The sequence below is a fragment of the Schistocerca cancellata genome, chromosome 2 (assembly GCF_023864275.1).
Source record: "Schistocerca cancellata isolate TAMUIC-IGC-003103 chromosome 2, iqSchCanc2.1, whole genome shotgun sequence".
Classification (NCBI taxonomy): Eukaryota; Metazoa; Arthropoda; class Insecta; order Orthoptera; family Acrididae; genus Schistocerca; species Schistocerca cancellata.
Window position 1 is genome coordinate 196,486,227 of NC_064627.1, and position 16,984 is coordinate 196,503,210.

The 16,984-nt window shown below is 37.4% G+C and overlaps 1 protein-coding gene across 3 annotated transcripts in view; it reads left to right on the forward strand.

Annotated features, from left to right (window-relative positions):
• LOC126161516 (leukocyte elastase inhibitor-like) overlaps positions 1-16,984 on the forward strand; it is a 147,527-nt gene that overhangs the window by 65,715 nt on the left and 64,828 nt on the right. For all 3 annotated transcript variants that reach the window (XR_007534927.1, XM_049917422.1, XM_049917423.1), the window contains exons 6-7: positions 3,369-3,554; positions 13,111-13,249. Coding sequence is in view for 2 of the 3 variants with exons in the window: in XM_049917422.1 (XP_049773379.1) it covers positions 3,369-3,554; positions 13,111-13,249 (325 nt within the window). In the remaining variant the exon portion in view is untranslated. The remainder of the gene's footprint in view (positions 1-3,368; positions 3,555-13,110; positions 13,250-16,984) is intronic.

Sequence of the window (16,984 nt, forward strand, 5' to 3'; positions counted from 1 at the left end):
ACTGGACGAACTAACGTATTGTAAGCAGTTTCCTTTGTTGAAGGACTACATCGCATCAGGATTCTACCAATAAACCGGAATCTAGAGTGCGCCTTGCCCGTTACTTGTGTAATGTGATCATTACATTTAAGATCATTTCGAATAGTCACACCCAGGTACTTGACGGATGTTACTGCTTCCAAAGACTGGGCATTTATTTTGTACTCATACACTAATGGAGATTTTTGCGTTGTTGTACGCAGTAGGTTACATCATTAGGGGTAGGCCATACACCATCGCTATTTAGCCCCACAACACAATATAATATTAATACCAAAGCCTAATAGTATCAGTGAGACCTTAGCGAATAATTTAGTAAAAGATGTACTGGGATCAGATCTGTTGGTTGAAATCCTGAAGGATAACAACACTGCTAAAAACAAATTGATTTTAAGTTTTATATAAATCCTCTTAAAAAAAAAGCACCAAGTTTGTGGATGGTGGCCACAGACAAATAACTCATTGAATAACTGAACAGTGTCTATCACCAGTGCAAATTTTGGTATAACTTTGTGCAGATCTAGCACTATGCCCAGCAGTATGCACTAAATCACAATGTGAAAGTCCAAATGCAGCAAAATAACATTTGCAGCAAACACACTGCCCATAGCATTACCAGCTCCAGCTGGAACAGCTCACCAACACTCCAGATACAAATGTCATGCAAAAGACCATAAGCTCTGTCCCGCATGCTTTTCAAATGTTTGGTTATTGACCACTCCTTGATTCAGTGCAGATTCTTTCATCCTGACCATCATTCATAATTTTCTTAAAGTTTTATATAATTAATTATGATGAAACATTTGAAAATATTTGCAGTCATTTTCTAGTCTCTTAATAGATTCATTTGTACATTATTTTAACAATTTTAAGCAAATATCAAACACACAAATCATCACACTTTATACTAGTCAAAACACTAAGTATAAATCCCAAGTACAGTTGAATACACAATGAAAGTTATTGGAATATTAAAGAAAGAAACTCATGCTGAGAAGATAACTTCTATCTCTGTGGACTAGTTCATAGTTATGGCACTACTTACTTAAATAAACTAAACTGTTTATAACATTTTTTATAGTTGTCCGGTTAGAAGAATAATCTGTTCATTATATTGCAGGCATTGTCCTCTTTCATCTGGTGTACCATGCATGCGAATTTTGGGGTGAATTCAGTTGCTACTATTTACTATAAAAATAATGGTAATAGTGTCTATAACATCCTAACAAAGCTTCAGACATGGATTTATGTTCAATGAGCTTAGCCCACTGCCGTGGTTTCAAAACTGTCTTGGTTTTTCTCTAGCATGCTTGTTATGAGTTGTAATGTATTTTCTTTAAAATCATATTAGTGACGACATTTCAAGTTACAGGTGCCTCCATATTAGCTCGTCCTGTGACCATGTCACTGGAATAAACCCCTCTTCCTGACTGGAAAACCCTGGTGACTGCTGGGCCTCCTGGCTTACTAGCCACCTTTACTTCTGCTATGCTTGACTGTCACAGCCATGTGACAGCTTGCATCCCAACATACATTCATACTGGCCCACAACTGACCTGGTAGATTGTCCATCCTGCGGCAGTAACATCACACAGGCTCCTTGTCTCCTGTTAAGGTCCTCAGGGCTGTTTCTTCAAAAATTTTTGTTGATCCAATACTAGAAGCTTTCCTTCTGACAGCTTTTTCTTGGGCCTACCTGAAACATGTAAAAAAGTTGTATTAGTATCCTGAAGGATACTGATGTCTCCAGTGGATGCAACAATCTATGAGCATTGTGGCATTGCACTGAGATGCTCAGGTTGGAGATGTCAGTTCCAGGACATTCTACAGTTCCCCTAGATGTCACTCTCTTATCACCTGAACTTTTCGCAGACGTAAGTATTTACATTGTAGAGTTTGGATGTCAGGAGAGCCTGAGGCAGGTGCATTGTGAGTTTACGAACTTAGTTTTGCTTCCTCTGTGGGTGATAGATACATGTATCATCTCTTGTTTCCTAAACTATTACTGCACATTCCAAAACCGGATGCAGCAGCATCTTGTACAGAACAGATCCCAGGTCCTGCGGCTTTAGCAGTAGGTAGATCTTGTGCAGCCTTCCTGTCACTTTCACACACAATTCTTCAAAATTTTGGTGTTCAAGTTTGGCACCTTTTGAAAGTGACAGCTAGGTACCTGACTGTGCGTCCCAACTGCACAGCTCCACCCAAGATCTCATTTGCCACAGCTCCATGGGGACTGAGTGTCATGTCATAATGATTACATGGCTCATTGTTGCATTGAGAGAACTGTCTGTTTTGCCACCCACGCCACTAAGTTGTTGCAGGAAGTCCGGGGCCTGCACTCAGGAGCTAGACATTTATGCTACTTTTAATATGAAACAATGCCATTTGTCTGTAGTATGAGCTGAACTCGTGGACTTGTTGGAAAATCAGTTGGGTAAAGTGTATACAACAGGGGACTGCTAGGACAGTGTGCTTTTGAGAATGAAATTGCCCTGTAACATGGATACTGTCCCATTCGCTACTTCTTAACTGGATGAGTGTATTGGTCCTTAGATTAGATGAGGCAAAGATACATCATCTCAAACAGTACTGTGCCCAGTAAAGCAGTTACCCTCAAACAACTATTTGGTTAAAGAGTGTATTTACTACTCATGAAAAATAAACCATGTATTTAACAATCACAACAAAAAAAAATATTTTTTGGAAAACAGTAAGGAGTTAATAATGTAGGGGAATGCCTATAAGTGACATTGTGTTATTTTTCAGAAGTGGGAGTCTTGCTTTTCAGTATTATGAAAAGGATAGTTGCTATTCACCATATAGCAGAGATGCTAAGTCACAGATAGGCACAACAAAAAGACTCTCAGAAAGTGAGCTTTCAGCCAACAAGGCCTTCATCACAAATAGACACCAAACACTCTCACACCCTCGCACACTCTCACACCCTCGCACGCACTCACACACAACCACAGTTTCGGGCTCTGTCTCTGGCTGTTGTGTCTGGCCATATGTCTGTTGTACAGATATGATTCTGAGTCTGGCCTCAGCAGTCAGAGACTGAGCATGTGCATGCGCGGGCACGTGTGCGTGCACGTGCACATGTACATGTCTGTGATGTCTGTTTTTGACAAAAGCCTTGTTGGTCGAAAGCTCACTTTCTGACAATCTTTCTGTTTGAGTAGCGACTAGTGGTAAGTAGCAACTATCCTGTTCATAATATTGCTACATTCCATCATGGATTTTTCATTGTTTGGTTTAGTCTTGTTTTTCAGTTTTCTATGTAAAGCTAATGTAAAAAATAAACTTATTGAAAATTTCTCATTTAGGGGCGGAACCTGAGTATGGTAATTTTGTTGCCACGCAAGATTGATGGTTTGAGAATGCTGGAAAATCAACTTCGTGTTGCAGATATTATAGAGGCTTTAAGAACAATATATCCTGCTGAGGTAGAGGTTACATTGCCTCGATTCATGCTACAAAATGATATAAATTTGAATCCTACACTTATTAAGGTCAGTTAGTTTCTTACTTTAAGGTCCACATATTTGTGACTCAAATTCTTTGTTCTTTCTAAATATTAACTGTCAAAGGCACAAAAACCAAGGATTAAGACTTTCATTTATATTACAGTTACTAAATTACGTGTATTTGAAATGATAGTTAGCCACAGTAACTAATCTTATTATTGTAAAACAGAGTGAGAAGTAGTACACAGTATATTATAGGAATGGATTCATAGGCAATATATCACATGTTAGATGCTCTGTGGTGCATGCTAACTCTCCTAGAGTTAACAAGAAGAGATCCCCAGAGGTGGGATTGAGCTTTTGAAATCATCCGCCATGTAGGTTATTGTCGTTACCTTATGGTCGTTCATCAAAGTAGGTCATCATTTGTGAGTAATAGATGAAAATGAATATTGTGGCTACTCTAGAGCCTTAAATTTAAGATTATTAGTAATTATGCACAGAGGCTGTGTAATGTAGGGGTAAGATATGTTCTTGACATGCTAAAGATGATGTGCTCCAATTCTGTCAGTTGCTTTGTAGTTCTTTACTTTCAAATGTGTATCGAAATGACTTTGAGCATAATATTTAATCAGTTAGTTGATCTAAATGTACTCTGTTTAAATTCTAGTCCTTTTTTGCATCATTTTAATCATTGTATTAACTTCTCCTTTTCCCCCTTTTTTCTTCCTACCATTTTTCATTTGGAACCTTTGTGCAGATGATTATAATTATTTTTATGTATCTGTCACAATATTTAAATGTTTGAAAATACTGATCTATCTCTTAAGAAACAAAAGATAAAGTAATCTGTCTGTACTGGGTGTAAAATTGTCTTTTTTTCACTCCCACAAGATGTAGATTTTTTTCATCGGTATTGTCATACAAACAATTCAACCATACGTCTTGTTGCACTAAGGACAAAAAAATGCAGATGAAGATATATAGGAAACAATGGATTTCAAATGAAGCAAAATTCAAGCAAAATGAGGAATAGAAATAGTGAATGAACAGCAGTGAATATAAAATGATAAAATGGAAGAAATTAAATCAGAGTTACTATATAACAGTAACTAAAATGATGTGGAAAAAGATTCCAAATAAAAAACGATACTAGGAAGAAAAAAATTAGAGCAACTCGAAAAATTAATATGAGGATTAAAATGATGCAACAAAGGATCAGAAATTTTTAAAAAGCCACATTTAAACTAATCAGTTGAATAAAAATAGCCTTATCAATAAAAATTAAAAAGTAAAAAATAATGAAGCACCTGACATTATTCAAACCTGCAACTTTCTGCAGATCAGGAATATTCCTTGATCCTTATGCAACACTGCTACTCTGCACAGTGTTCTTATATTTAAGGCTGAAGTGAATCATAGGAATTCATTTCTCACTGATCACTCACAAATGAGAGCCCACTTTGATGAATGACTGAAAGGTGTGATACTAGGAACCCTAACCTACATAGATAATTTCAAAAGTCAATCCCTGCCCTAGGGCATCTCCTTGTAAGTGTAATGATGATACATACAAGGATCCAGTTAAATATGCAACACTTTCTTACTGTTCTTTCCATCTTCCAACAAATATGCTGTGCAGCAGTGACCACTTATTTTAATGGTAATGTGATAGTGGTTAAAATCTGTGGAGAAAACACTTCACCAGAGCTGAACAAATGGCTCAGTTGAACAATAAGGTATTATATTATTCACTTGACACAACTTCTTTGATGAATACTGGCTCTATAAGGCCACTGGCAGACATATTATACTATACTATTTATCCCACAAAAATTAAAGTAACTAGTAAATTTATTTGTTTCCTTCATATGCCTCAGAATAAAATCAACTTTTAATTAACATATTACTCCAGCAATTTTTCACTTTCATATAAACTTGTGATTGTGAAATTCAATGCTGAGCCAATATTGAATTCCAACCCCCAACTCAGCCATGTTGTCCCCCCTTTTAGCAAAACTTCAAAATTCCATTATTTCCTATTCTCCTGCATTGTTGTTCTTATAAAGAACAAACGGATACCTAATTTAAATACAAGGTCATATCACTGCCAGCCTTCTGCTATCTTCACTTGTTTGCTTAGCATAGATGATGCCTGCCTTAGTCATCTCACTGGAAAGTGTGTCCTTTTGGATGACTATTTCAGGGAACTTTCTTTGAAGAAATTATATCTTCAAATGTATAAGAATTAGGGTGTTTATTTATTTATTTATTTATTCCATGTGTTCTGATGGTACACAGTGTGTTGCAGATGTCAGAAAATATCAGTTAACATTGTTAACATATATTAAAATATAGTATCCTAATGTATTATATTGCAAAGATTGGTTAAGTTTACTTCACTCCATTGCTCAGTGTTTTCAGTTTAACATAAATAGCAAGATTACTGTTCTAGATATTCATTTATAGAGTAAAAACAGTGCAACAACAAATATGACTTCATGGCTTTGCTAAATTTTATGTTGTCTTCAATGGACTTAATACTAGTAGGAAGACTATTTAACAGTTGAAGGTCCCTGTGGAAAGCTCCCTTTTTACACAGTAGAGTGTTTGTACATAAAATATGCACATCTGAGTTTTTCCTGGTGTTTATGTATGGAGTCAGTTGGCACTATGTGGTTTCTGAAAAATTTTAGTCTTGGGAATGTATAGGCAAGGCAGTGAAAGGATTTCCAACTTTCTGAAGAAGGGTTTGCAGGAGTCTCTGGGTTTGCTCCCAGTAATAATCCTCATTGCTCGCTTTTGGATTTTGAATGTGCTCAGGGCAGTTGGAGAATTTCCCCGGAACATCACACCATATTTTATGATGAGGGCTTCTATGTAAGAGTAGTATGCACTGGTTAATGTTTTCAGGCTAGCACATGTTTTCAGTACACTCAGTGCATAACAGCCAGAACTAATTCTGGCATTTGCCTTTCCTGTATGTGTATTCCACAGACCCAGGAATTTGAAAACAGTGTCAGTATCTATTGGCTGGTTATTTACAGTGACAAGTGGCTGAGGCCTAATTTGCATTTTGTGTTGTTTGAAAGTTCATGGGAGCTGTCTTTTTGGTGTTGATAGTTACACAGCCTCTGTATTCTCCCCTTTGAGGAGTACAGTTGTGTCATCAGCAAATATTATTGTTTTGTGTGCTACCACATTCAGGCTCAAGTCATTAATATACAGGAGGAAAAGTAGAGGTCCCAATACTGAGTCTTGTGGTACACCTTGCTTCCCAATACTGAGCCTTGTGGAACACCTTGCTTTACAATTTCTCTGATACCATAGTGTTCCATTTTTTCCAGCAATATTTTGTGGTCAACAGTGTCAAAAGCGTTTGACAGATCCAGAAATATGCCTGTTATGGGTTGTTTTTTATCTAACAGATCTAATAGCGTATTTATGCAGTTATATACTGCAGTTTCGGTAGATTCATTGCTTCTGAACCCATGTTGAGCTAAACTTAGTAAACCGTTTTTTTTCCGATGAAGTCAATCAGTTTTTTGTACATTATTTTTTCAAAAACTTTAGAAGAGCACGATGAGATTGAGATAGGCCTGTAGTTATTCATATCTTTATCATCATCTTGTTTGAAGACAGGAATTAGTTTAGAAAGTTTCAGAGCTTCAGAGAAAGTACCTACCTGGAAAGAACAGTCACAGAGGTGAGTTAATGGTTCAGCAGTTGTGTGTACAAAATATTTGATGACAGCTGCTGGGATACCATCAATTCCAGCTGAATATGAATTTTTTAACTCTCTGAGGGCCTCTGCAACATCATTTTCAGTGACTTTGGTAATGAAAATTGATTCTGCACATGTGTGATATTTTTGGTTCGCTGGTTGGTAGTTTGTGTTAGGATTATTTTTGACCAGTTTTTCAGCTATGCTCGTAAAGAATATGTTGAAAGAGCTCACCCTAACTTCGGGATTAGACATAGATTCTGAGCAAAAATGGCTCTGAGCACTATGTGACTTAACTTCTGAGGTCATCAGTCAGATATAGATTCATTGTTGACTTTGATTTCTATGTTCGTGTGTGTAGCTTTGATTTCCCCTCTTCCCTTTTTATAATATTCCACATTGCTTTTACTTTATTGCTGAATTTGTTGGAAGCAGATACAAGACTTGAGGCATCATATTAAAAGATCTCAGTATTCCACAAATATGAAAACAATAGTTCTTTGAGAAGTTATACAGAACACAATGATTTTATCAAAAAGGTAGCATATATGTTTACAAAAATCAAAAAAGGAAAATGAACAAGGCATAAATAGTATGTGGTAGTAAACGTTTTGCTCGTATTACTTCTTATTAGGGTCATTTATAGAGAGATGAGCCAGAGGCTGTAGAATGAAAACTGCTGAAGGAATCATAAAATCATTACCTATGAAAGAATTTGTGGCTCCTGTAAGAGCACTGAGGCCCCAGACTCTCTGTAGAGGGATATGGGTGCACACTCATGTGATGACATAGTGAGAAATTACACATGTCAATCATCCACTGCACTTAGTTATGCTGAAAACACAGAAAGAGAGGTTTCAAAAGAACAACAAAGGTTGTGGCAAGTTTCCTGCCAGCAGGAGGAGAATGGGAAACAGAAATTCATCAGAGAATGACACAGGTGTATGAAGAGCAGAGCATGTCCACTGTAAAGGGAAGATTCAGATTCCTTACATGCCATTGACCACAGACAGTAGAATAGTTTTTCTCAGTGATAGTGTGTTACAGTTGCAATAAAAATATTAAAACTAATGTTCACATTACATGTACAAATTAAATATCTTATATCCACCAGTTATACAGTTTTTAAATCATAATCTTAATATGAATTTCAACGTTACGTGTATCAAAAAAATGTTTCATAGTGTGGAATTGGTTACCAACTACCAAATTGAAATTGTTGAGAGGCGTGATCAGATCATAATAAGACAGTTCAGACAAACTTCAGACAGTTCACTTTGACCACTATTTTTGTTGGGCTGTGTCTAGGAACGTTAATACCCATTTTGCCAGTGATGTCTGGATATTATTCTAGTGTCAAAATAACATGTGTGGAACCGCGCGACTGCTACGGTCGCAGTTTCGAATCCTGCCTCGGCCATGGGTGTGTGTGATGTCCTTAAGACTGTCAAAACTTTGACCTTAGTGAATGGAGGACGGCACTTTTTTTTTTTTTCTTTTTTTTTTTTGGGTCAACGTTACACACTACTTGTAGTACAACACAGATAACAGTAATGCAGTCAGATAACAAGGCATAGCTACAGTCTTAAATAATAAACTCAGTATCATACACATCAAGTGGAAGAGAACAACTAGAATCTTTAAATATTTAAAGTTTCCCAGATACAATATTCTTTAATATTGTTCCTGATAAAAAGTGCAGAGAAATGGATATACAGACTCACAACTGTTATTATCCTAAGCCTGACAAAAAGATAGTGACAGTGCTCTATGGGACCAACATTGCATATTATACAGATAGTTTTTTTTTTTTTTATTTTTTTAGATAGGAGAATTTCCTCCTATGAGTAGGTCATATGGGGTATGTGACTGAAAGAGCCCCAGATATATCATATGGAGACAATTATTACTGATGACACCACTCAGTTTTTAAATAATATAAATTACTTATGAGATCTTTCTACAAACTTGGTGGATGTGCTCTTCCCCATTAAGTTTGGCATCAATATGTATTCGCAAGGGTTTGACACATATATTTCATGTTTTCTTAGACAGTCCTAACATACACATTTGGGTTTTTTTCCTAGATTATGAACAATTTTATTGGCTGCAAACCAATGTAATGCAGAGTCAAGAAGTGCTTGCATAATCTTATAAAGAGTTGGGATGTCATGATGTGAAATAAGTTAAGTTGTATAATCAGCATAGCATATTACAGACACTGATACACAATGAGGCATGTCATTGCTGGCCACATTAAAAAAGAAGGGGCCAATGACAGAGCCCTGTGGAAAATCTGACTAATTTTTACTAATGAATGACTATTTTTAAGTGAGGCAAATTGTCTTTTATTGTTCAGGTAGGAAAGCAAATTAATGCTGATGTAGATTTGTGTACACCATATTACTCCAGTTTTGTTAGTAACATAGTAAAAGGAAAAAATCATCGTAATTTTGATAGTTGCTGAAGTATGATCAACACTTCGCAGAACAGCTACAGTGGTGTTTTTACCATTTGAAATCCATACTGATTGTTGCAAAGGTGGTCATGCTTTCCAAAATAATTGCTTGATTGAATGTGCGTGAGGATTCAGATATTTTTGAGGGTACTAGCACAACAGAGACTGGTCAGTAGTTCTCTGGTAGTTGCTTTTCTTCCTATTTGAAAATGAGGATAACTTTTGAGATTTTGAAGGAATTCGGAAAAACATAACACTCTAAACATTTATTAAAAATAACACTTAGTGTCTTACTTATCAACTGAACTGTTCTTTTAGCATCATAAGTAAGTATCCAGTACCAGTCCATACTTTTGGAATGAGGTAATTTAGAAACAGTTTTACAGACTTTGAGTGTGATTTTATATACTGATGAAACAAAGGCTCTTTAGACTGCCAGGGACCAAGCAGATTCCTTGCAGATGTATCTTCAGCCTTAATTTTGACTCAGAGGTCTTTGATCAATGTGACAAAGTACTCATTCAGTTTGACATACCTGTCTGAAAGAATTATCTTGTCTAATAACTTCTGGTGTCTTGTTGCTCTGAATATCCCATTTCAATATTAAAATCTCCACAAATGACAACCTTTGTTTTAAACTTAAAAAGTTTCCTAACAACTAATTCATACTGATGAAAAATACATTTATATCTCCATTTGGAGATCTATACAGGCTGACAATTATTATTACACCAGTCAGTCTTACATAACTAAACTTGGCATTTATTTCTGAACAGTATACTGTCTTAAGAATGAGATTTTCACTCTCCAGCAGAGTGTGTGCTGATATGAAACTTCCTGGCAGATTAAAACCGTGTGCCAGACCGAGACTCGAACTCAGAACCTTTGCATTTCGCGGGCAAGTGCTCTACCAACTGAGCTACACAAGTACGACTCGTGCCCTGTCCTCACAGCTTTACTTCTGCCAGTACCTTGTCTCCTACCTTCCAAACTTTACAGAAGCTCTCCTGCGAACCTTGCAGAACTAGCACTCCTGAAAGAAAGGATATTGCAGAGACATGGCCTTGCCACAGCCTGGGGGATGTTACCAGAATGAGATTTTCACTCTGCAGTGGAGTGTGCGCTGATATGAAACTTCCTGGCAGATTAAAACCGTCTGCCGGACCGAGACTTGAACTCGGAACCTTTGCACTTGCCTGCGTAAGGCACGGGGCGTGAGTTGTGCTTGTGTAGCTCAGTTGGTAGAGCACTTGCCTGCGAAAGGCAAAGGTCCCGAGTTCGAGTCTCGGTCCGGCACATGGTTTTAATCTGCCAGGAAGTTTCAGTATACTGTCTTAACTAATTTTGAAAATGTTCGACCTTGCTTTCATTCTAAAGTGAACACTAATCTGCATGTGCATATCCAAATTAGAAACAATGTAGCAGTCCAGGTTGGAACTGCTGGAATGTTTACTTCCTGTAAACATACATTTTTGTCACTGCTCTTGGTCATGGTAGAAAATTCCCTCTGTACATTTTGCACATCTTTATTTATTTTTTCCACTTCCTCATTCACACAGGACCATTTGTGTAGGTCGTGATGATGCAGTGCAGAAAAAATGATCACATTTATATTTCCGAATTTGTGCATTTGCTGTTCAAGGGAAAGCACAAAATTTCTCTCTCTCTCTCTCTCTCTCTCTCTCTCTCTCTCTCTCTCTCTCTCTCTCTGTGTGTGTGTGTGTGTGTGTGTGTGTGTGTGTGTGTGTGTGTGTGTCATCCTACATCATTTGTCCCTGACAGAAAGAAAGGAAAATCGCTATTGTTTTGAATTTTTTTCGTGACTGCTGTTACGTCAGAGAAATCTGCGCTTGGATTTGCCATGCTGTTGATCTCATGTCTACACATACTTCATAATTCAGAGGCTATTCCTCACCCTTGGCTATTAGTGTAAATATCAATTTTACATGTAATTGTTTGGGAAGTTTGCTGTCTACATTCACATTTTCTACTCCATTCTTTTAGTCAGAAAAATTTCTAATAGTTGGTAAATGAATACTGTTGACATTTACATTATGTTGGTTATTTTTCTGTTGTAAAATTCTGTACTGTGTTGTCTTACTTGTGCAGTCTTTGATCTTGCCACATGGTTCCACACTGTTCACAACTTTCCACATGGTTCCACACTGTTCACAAATTTCTACAATCAGCATTAGAAAGCATTTGGAAAAAAAGTTATTCACTAAATTTTTATATGCTACAGTCTTCAGTAGTTTTCATCTTCTGTTTTTATATGGCACTTTCGTCTGCTTTTCTTAGTTCGCTTGAGCTGTGTTGCAGAAGATTTGCTGAATTTTGCTATAACAACACAATTTTTTCTCCCTGAAGTTTAGAGATATTCATTTTTAATTTGCCAACAGTGAATTGCAAACTTGAAATAATTTCAGTTTTACACTTTGTACACACTTGCTTTTTTGCTGCCCAATTCAGTTTTTGGTGACTATACTCTAGGAACTTTCACTCAGGCCACCATCTTGAACTACAGCACAAGGAATTCAAGGAAGGACAAATATCATCAGGCAGGTGGCATGCAATGTGGTACATCACACCACATTACTGATACTTTTGTCCAACAGGTGAATGCCCTCATTATTGAAAAATGCCCTCATTATTGAAAATAGTTATGATGGCAGCCTTAGTTGCAGGTTGAATTGAGCATCAGAATTCCAATGGACATTTATTGATGTCCATACACTTGTGCTATTCATCAGTGAATTTCCATTCCCGCACTCTTTTCACTGTAAGAAAATGTGCTGCATCCTTTTGCTCTTGTTTTGAAGACTCCATTTCTCTGCTTTCAGAATTACTGACTGCTGTGGACAGTCAGTGCATTCACATGCTCTCTCTATCGTATGGATGTGTGTCCATATCCCTCAGCAGTTTTCATTTTACAGCCTCCAGCATGTGTCTTTTAGAAGGACTTAATAATAATACAGTTTTCATTAGTTAGTAATTCAGGTCACAGTTATGAACTAGATACATTAGATGAGGACAGTCATTAAACTCTTTAGTCTTTCTCCTTTATGAAGAAGATAAAAAGTATGTTTCATACATATTAAATTTGATCTCAATAAAGTGGTTGTTGTTGTGATCTGTCAGGTATGAGTGCAGATTTCTTTCTCTATTATATCCTTCTACTGGTTCTTCAGTGAGTTGAAGGTTTTTTTTCCCCTCTTGGTAAATCATTGTTTAGTAACCACATAGTTTTCAATCAGAATAAATATTTCATGCTTGTTTTCCCACATTACTGTATAATGCACCTATTTATATGACTGAATTTCATTATTTACTTTTGTTGCTAGACATTACTTTCTTTGGACTGTTTTCTTATTCTTCCCATCCATACCAGGACACTCAGATAAAATAATTGATTATTTCAGTTGGGATTAAGTGATATGTTTGACAGAAACTTGGCAGACTTCAGTGGAATTTCTGATACTGGTCTCTTTGTGAGCCAAGTGAAGCAGAGAACTTTCATTGAAGTGAATGAAAAGGGCACAGAAGCAGCTGCCTCAACAAGTAAGTAGCTACTTTAACTGTTTTTGGATTGTAGTTTGATCACTGTTACTATCAAAAATAGAGACAGTGCCACATGCTCATTACAATGACTTAGTTATTTCTCTTACATAATGTATAAATATTGCAAGTGGATGAGTAATGTGCCCTATCTTTCTATGTCCAAAATATTCATTTTTCTTTCTTGAAGGATATCAGTTTCTTCTCCAATGATTCATTTCATGTGGTGAATGAGTACAACACAGGAGAAAAATGATACATGAAGACTGTTGAAAAAAGTCTGACCATATTTTTTTACTGCTAAAACCAACAATGGTATTGGGGTGCCCGCACTTTCTATTTTCTTAGGCATACGTACTCCACATGCCTGATTTTTTTCCATGGCTGCAGAAACAACTAGTCACCGTCTAGCTTTTGACAAGTGAATACATGTAAATGGTATTTGTCGGACTTCGTAGTGGTGGAACAATGTTATCCATCAAATTTTGTTCTAAGCTTGGCGATTATAAAGTTGAAACAATCCACAAAATTTGACACCTGTTTATGGAAAAAGCAGTGAGTACCACAGAGGTAAAGAAGTGGTACCACCACCTCAAAGATGGCTGCTCTTCAGGTAAGCCCTCAACATCTGGAAATGAAGTTCTTGATCACATGAGGACCCTGCTGATGCAAGATAGATGAATCACAGTCAAAGAACTTGCAGATGAGGTTAAAATTATTTCTGAATCTGTTTTTTCCAATTTAATGGAACATTTGAACCTTAGGAGTCTCTCAGCAAAATTTGTGCCAAAATTGCTAACAACTGAGGAGAAGCAGCTTGTCAGAAATTGCACAGGAAATGCTGGATACTGTGGACACTAATCCCAACTTAACACAGTGATCACTAGTGATGAGTTCTGGATTTACATGGCTGTGGTTTGTCAGCCTCCCTGTTCCTGTGACCCTGCGCCAAGTGACTTCTGGCTTTTCCCTTAACTGAAAAGACTCTGAAAAGGACCAGACTTCAGAACAGGGATGACATTATGCAGAATTTGACGGAGCAGCTGCATACCATACCAAATGAGGCTTTCCAGCAATGGCAACAGTGTTGGGAGAGGTGTGTAGAGACTGAAGGGGTCTATTTTGAAGATAACTGGTGTCAAACAATTGTATCTGAAGAAAGATTGATTTTATAAGTATAAATAGGCAAGCATGAGTCCTCAAGAAAAAAAAAGTGAAAGGAAGAAATTTGACGACAAGGATTTTTTGTGGGAAATCCCCATGCCACTAAAATAAGATAAATAAACTGTGTGAAATATTGGTTGGGCATATAGGTATGGCAATAAAACGCCCTGGTAGAAGCTCGGGTAACAGTTTGCTGAGCAGAAGTGGTGTCGAGTCATTGACAGGCACAGAAAGAAGATTGCAATTTGCTAGCTTTTGGAAGAATACTTTTTTGACAATGCCAAGACTGCAGCTTGACTGGGGAGTGAGGAACTGTCAGATAGAGTGGAAGAGCAGGAGAAAAAGAGGTGGTAAGTGGGAGGGAGCATTGGGAAGGGGTGGCTGGTAGCTCAAAGGAAGGCAGTAGGTGCACTAGGAGTGCAGGAGGGGAAGATGTGCATGATAGGAATGAGAAATGGGCACCAGCACCATTGAGTTTGTGCAGCACATGATGGCGATGATGTGGATTGGGAGGGGGTAACAGAATAGAGAAAAGGGGGGCTGTGGGAAAGTGGTTGTGTGCAGGATGAGTGTTGATCGAATCCTGTGACAGGGTAGTAATGGTTGTGGAGGAGTAGACAGCAGTTTGAGTCCAGGAGGATTGCAGAAACAACTCCCATCAATGTAGTTGGGAAAAAATGCTGTTGGGCAGAAGGATCCAAATGGCACGGATTGTGAAGTAGCCATTGAAATGAAGCATTTTATGCTCGCCAACATGTCTTGCCACTACTCTGCTCTTGGCCACAGTTGGCAGTCAGCCAACCATTCAGATGGACAGCTGTTTGGTGGTCATACCCACAGAAAAATGCTGTACGGAAATTGCAGTGGAGCTGGTATATAAAACGGCTGTTTTTACAGGTGGCCCTGTGTTTGATGGGATAGGATAATACTGTGATGGACTGCAGTAAGATGCAGTGGTTGGGTCAGTTGTGTTGTAGCTTATGCAGATTAATGCAGTTAAATGACAAGTAACAACTATTTAAGAGACAAAATACACTTTTGCTTTATTTGCATAACACATATTAATACACAAATATATTACGTTGACCATCCACAAACACGGAACATGTATATTCAACAGAGTGTAATGCACTCTGCACATCATATCTTGTGCGCCATTATGTGCACTGGGAAATGTTTGTTCACATATCCCCAACACTCCCCCTTGAACAAATAATTTTCAGATACTCCATATTATACATCCCAGGTTAAACCATAATGTTTCACCAGCTTCTGAAATTTGTCCTTACTGAGAGGCTTGGTTTGGAGATCAGATAACATTTCTTCTGTGCATTGATAACTGAGGATTTTATTTCCCTGTTCCACATGATGTCTTACAAAGTGATGCCTTATGCCAATATATTTGGATCTTACACTGGTGTCATTATTTTTTTGTAAGTTTAATAGCTCCCATATTGTCACAAAATACCACAGTTGGCTTTAATGTTGGAGGAGATTCTATTTCACTCATCAGTGTACAGATCCAAAGAACTTCTTGGATAGTGGAGGACAAGGCAATATATTCAGCTTCTACAGTACTCAAAGCTACTGTTCTTTGTCTCTTACATGACCATCCCATTAGCCTAAACCTACTTCCAGTGATGGAGTGTCTGCTTTCCAGCTCATTTCCCCAGTCTGCATCACTATATCTTTCCAAATTTACATTTCCAGTTTTAGAATATTTTAACTTATAATCAGCAGTTCCATTTAAATATCTGAGTATTCTCTTGACTGCTATCCAGTGCTTTTCTCTCGGATCACTGCAAAACTTGCTTGCTGCATTTGTGGCAAATGCAATGTCTGGTCTAGAAGTCAGTGCTAAGTGCAGTAGACTTCCTACATCTTCCAAATAGGGTACACTTTCCTTACATTTCTTGTCATCAGTTATTAGCAGTTCTGCATTATTTTCTACAGGAGTAGAAATAGGTTTACAATTTTCCGCATTGAACTTTTCTAAGATTTTCTTTGTGTACAGAGATTGATCAATCCACAATTCTTCTCTGTGGGTACTACTTAGAATCTTCGTGCCAAAGTGTTGATTAATTTGCCCTAAATCATGCATATTAAATTGTGACCGTAACTTTTTTTTTTTTAAGTCCATCTGGCTTTCACTGTTGGTTAAAATAAATAAAAAAAAATCATCTACCCATATGGCCATGATTGCAATTTCTTCATTGCTCCTTTTATGATATATACTTGGATCTACCTTTGACTGTAACATGCCTAGTTTTATCAAAATTTTATGCAAACATTTATTCCAGCCATGGCCACTTTGCTTTAATGCATATATGCCTTTCTTCAAACGCCAAATTCTCATTTTCCCTCGATAAGGTCGATTAACTTCATCAGGTGGAATCACATATATTTCCTCTTCCAGCCTTCCAATAGGATCATCAATTGGTGATCTCCTAGCCAATATATTCATGAACAACTTACATAACAAGATATACAGACACATAACAAAACCAACCCCCCCATGAACCATGGACATAGCCATTGGTGGGGAGGCTTGTGTGCCTCAGTGATATAAACAGC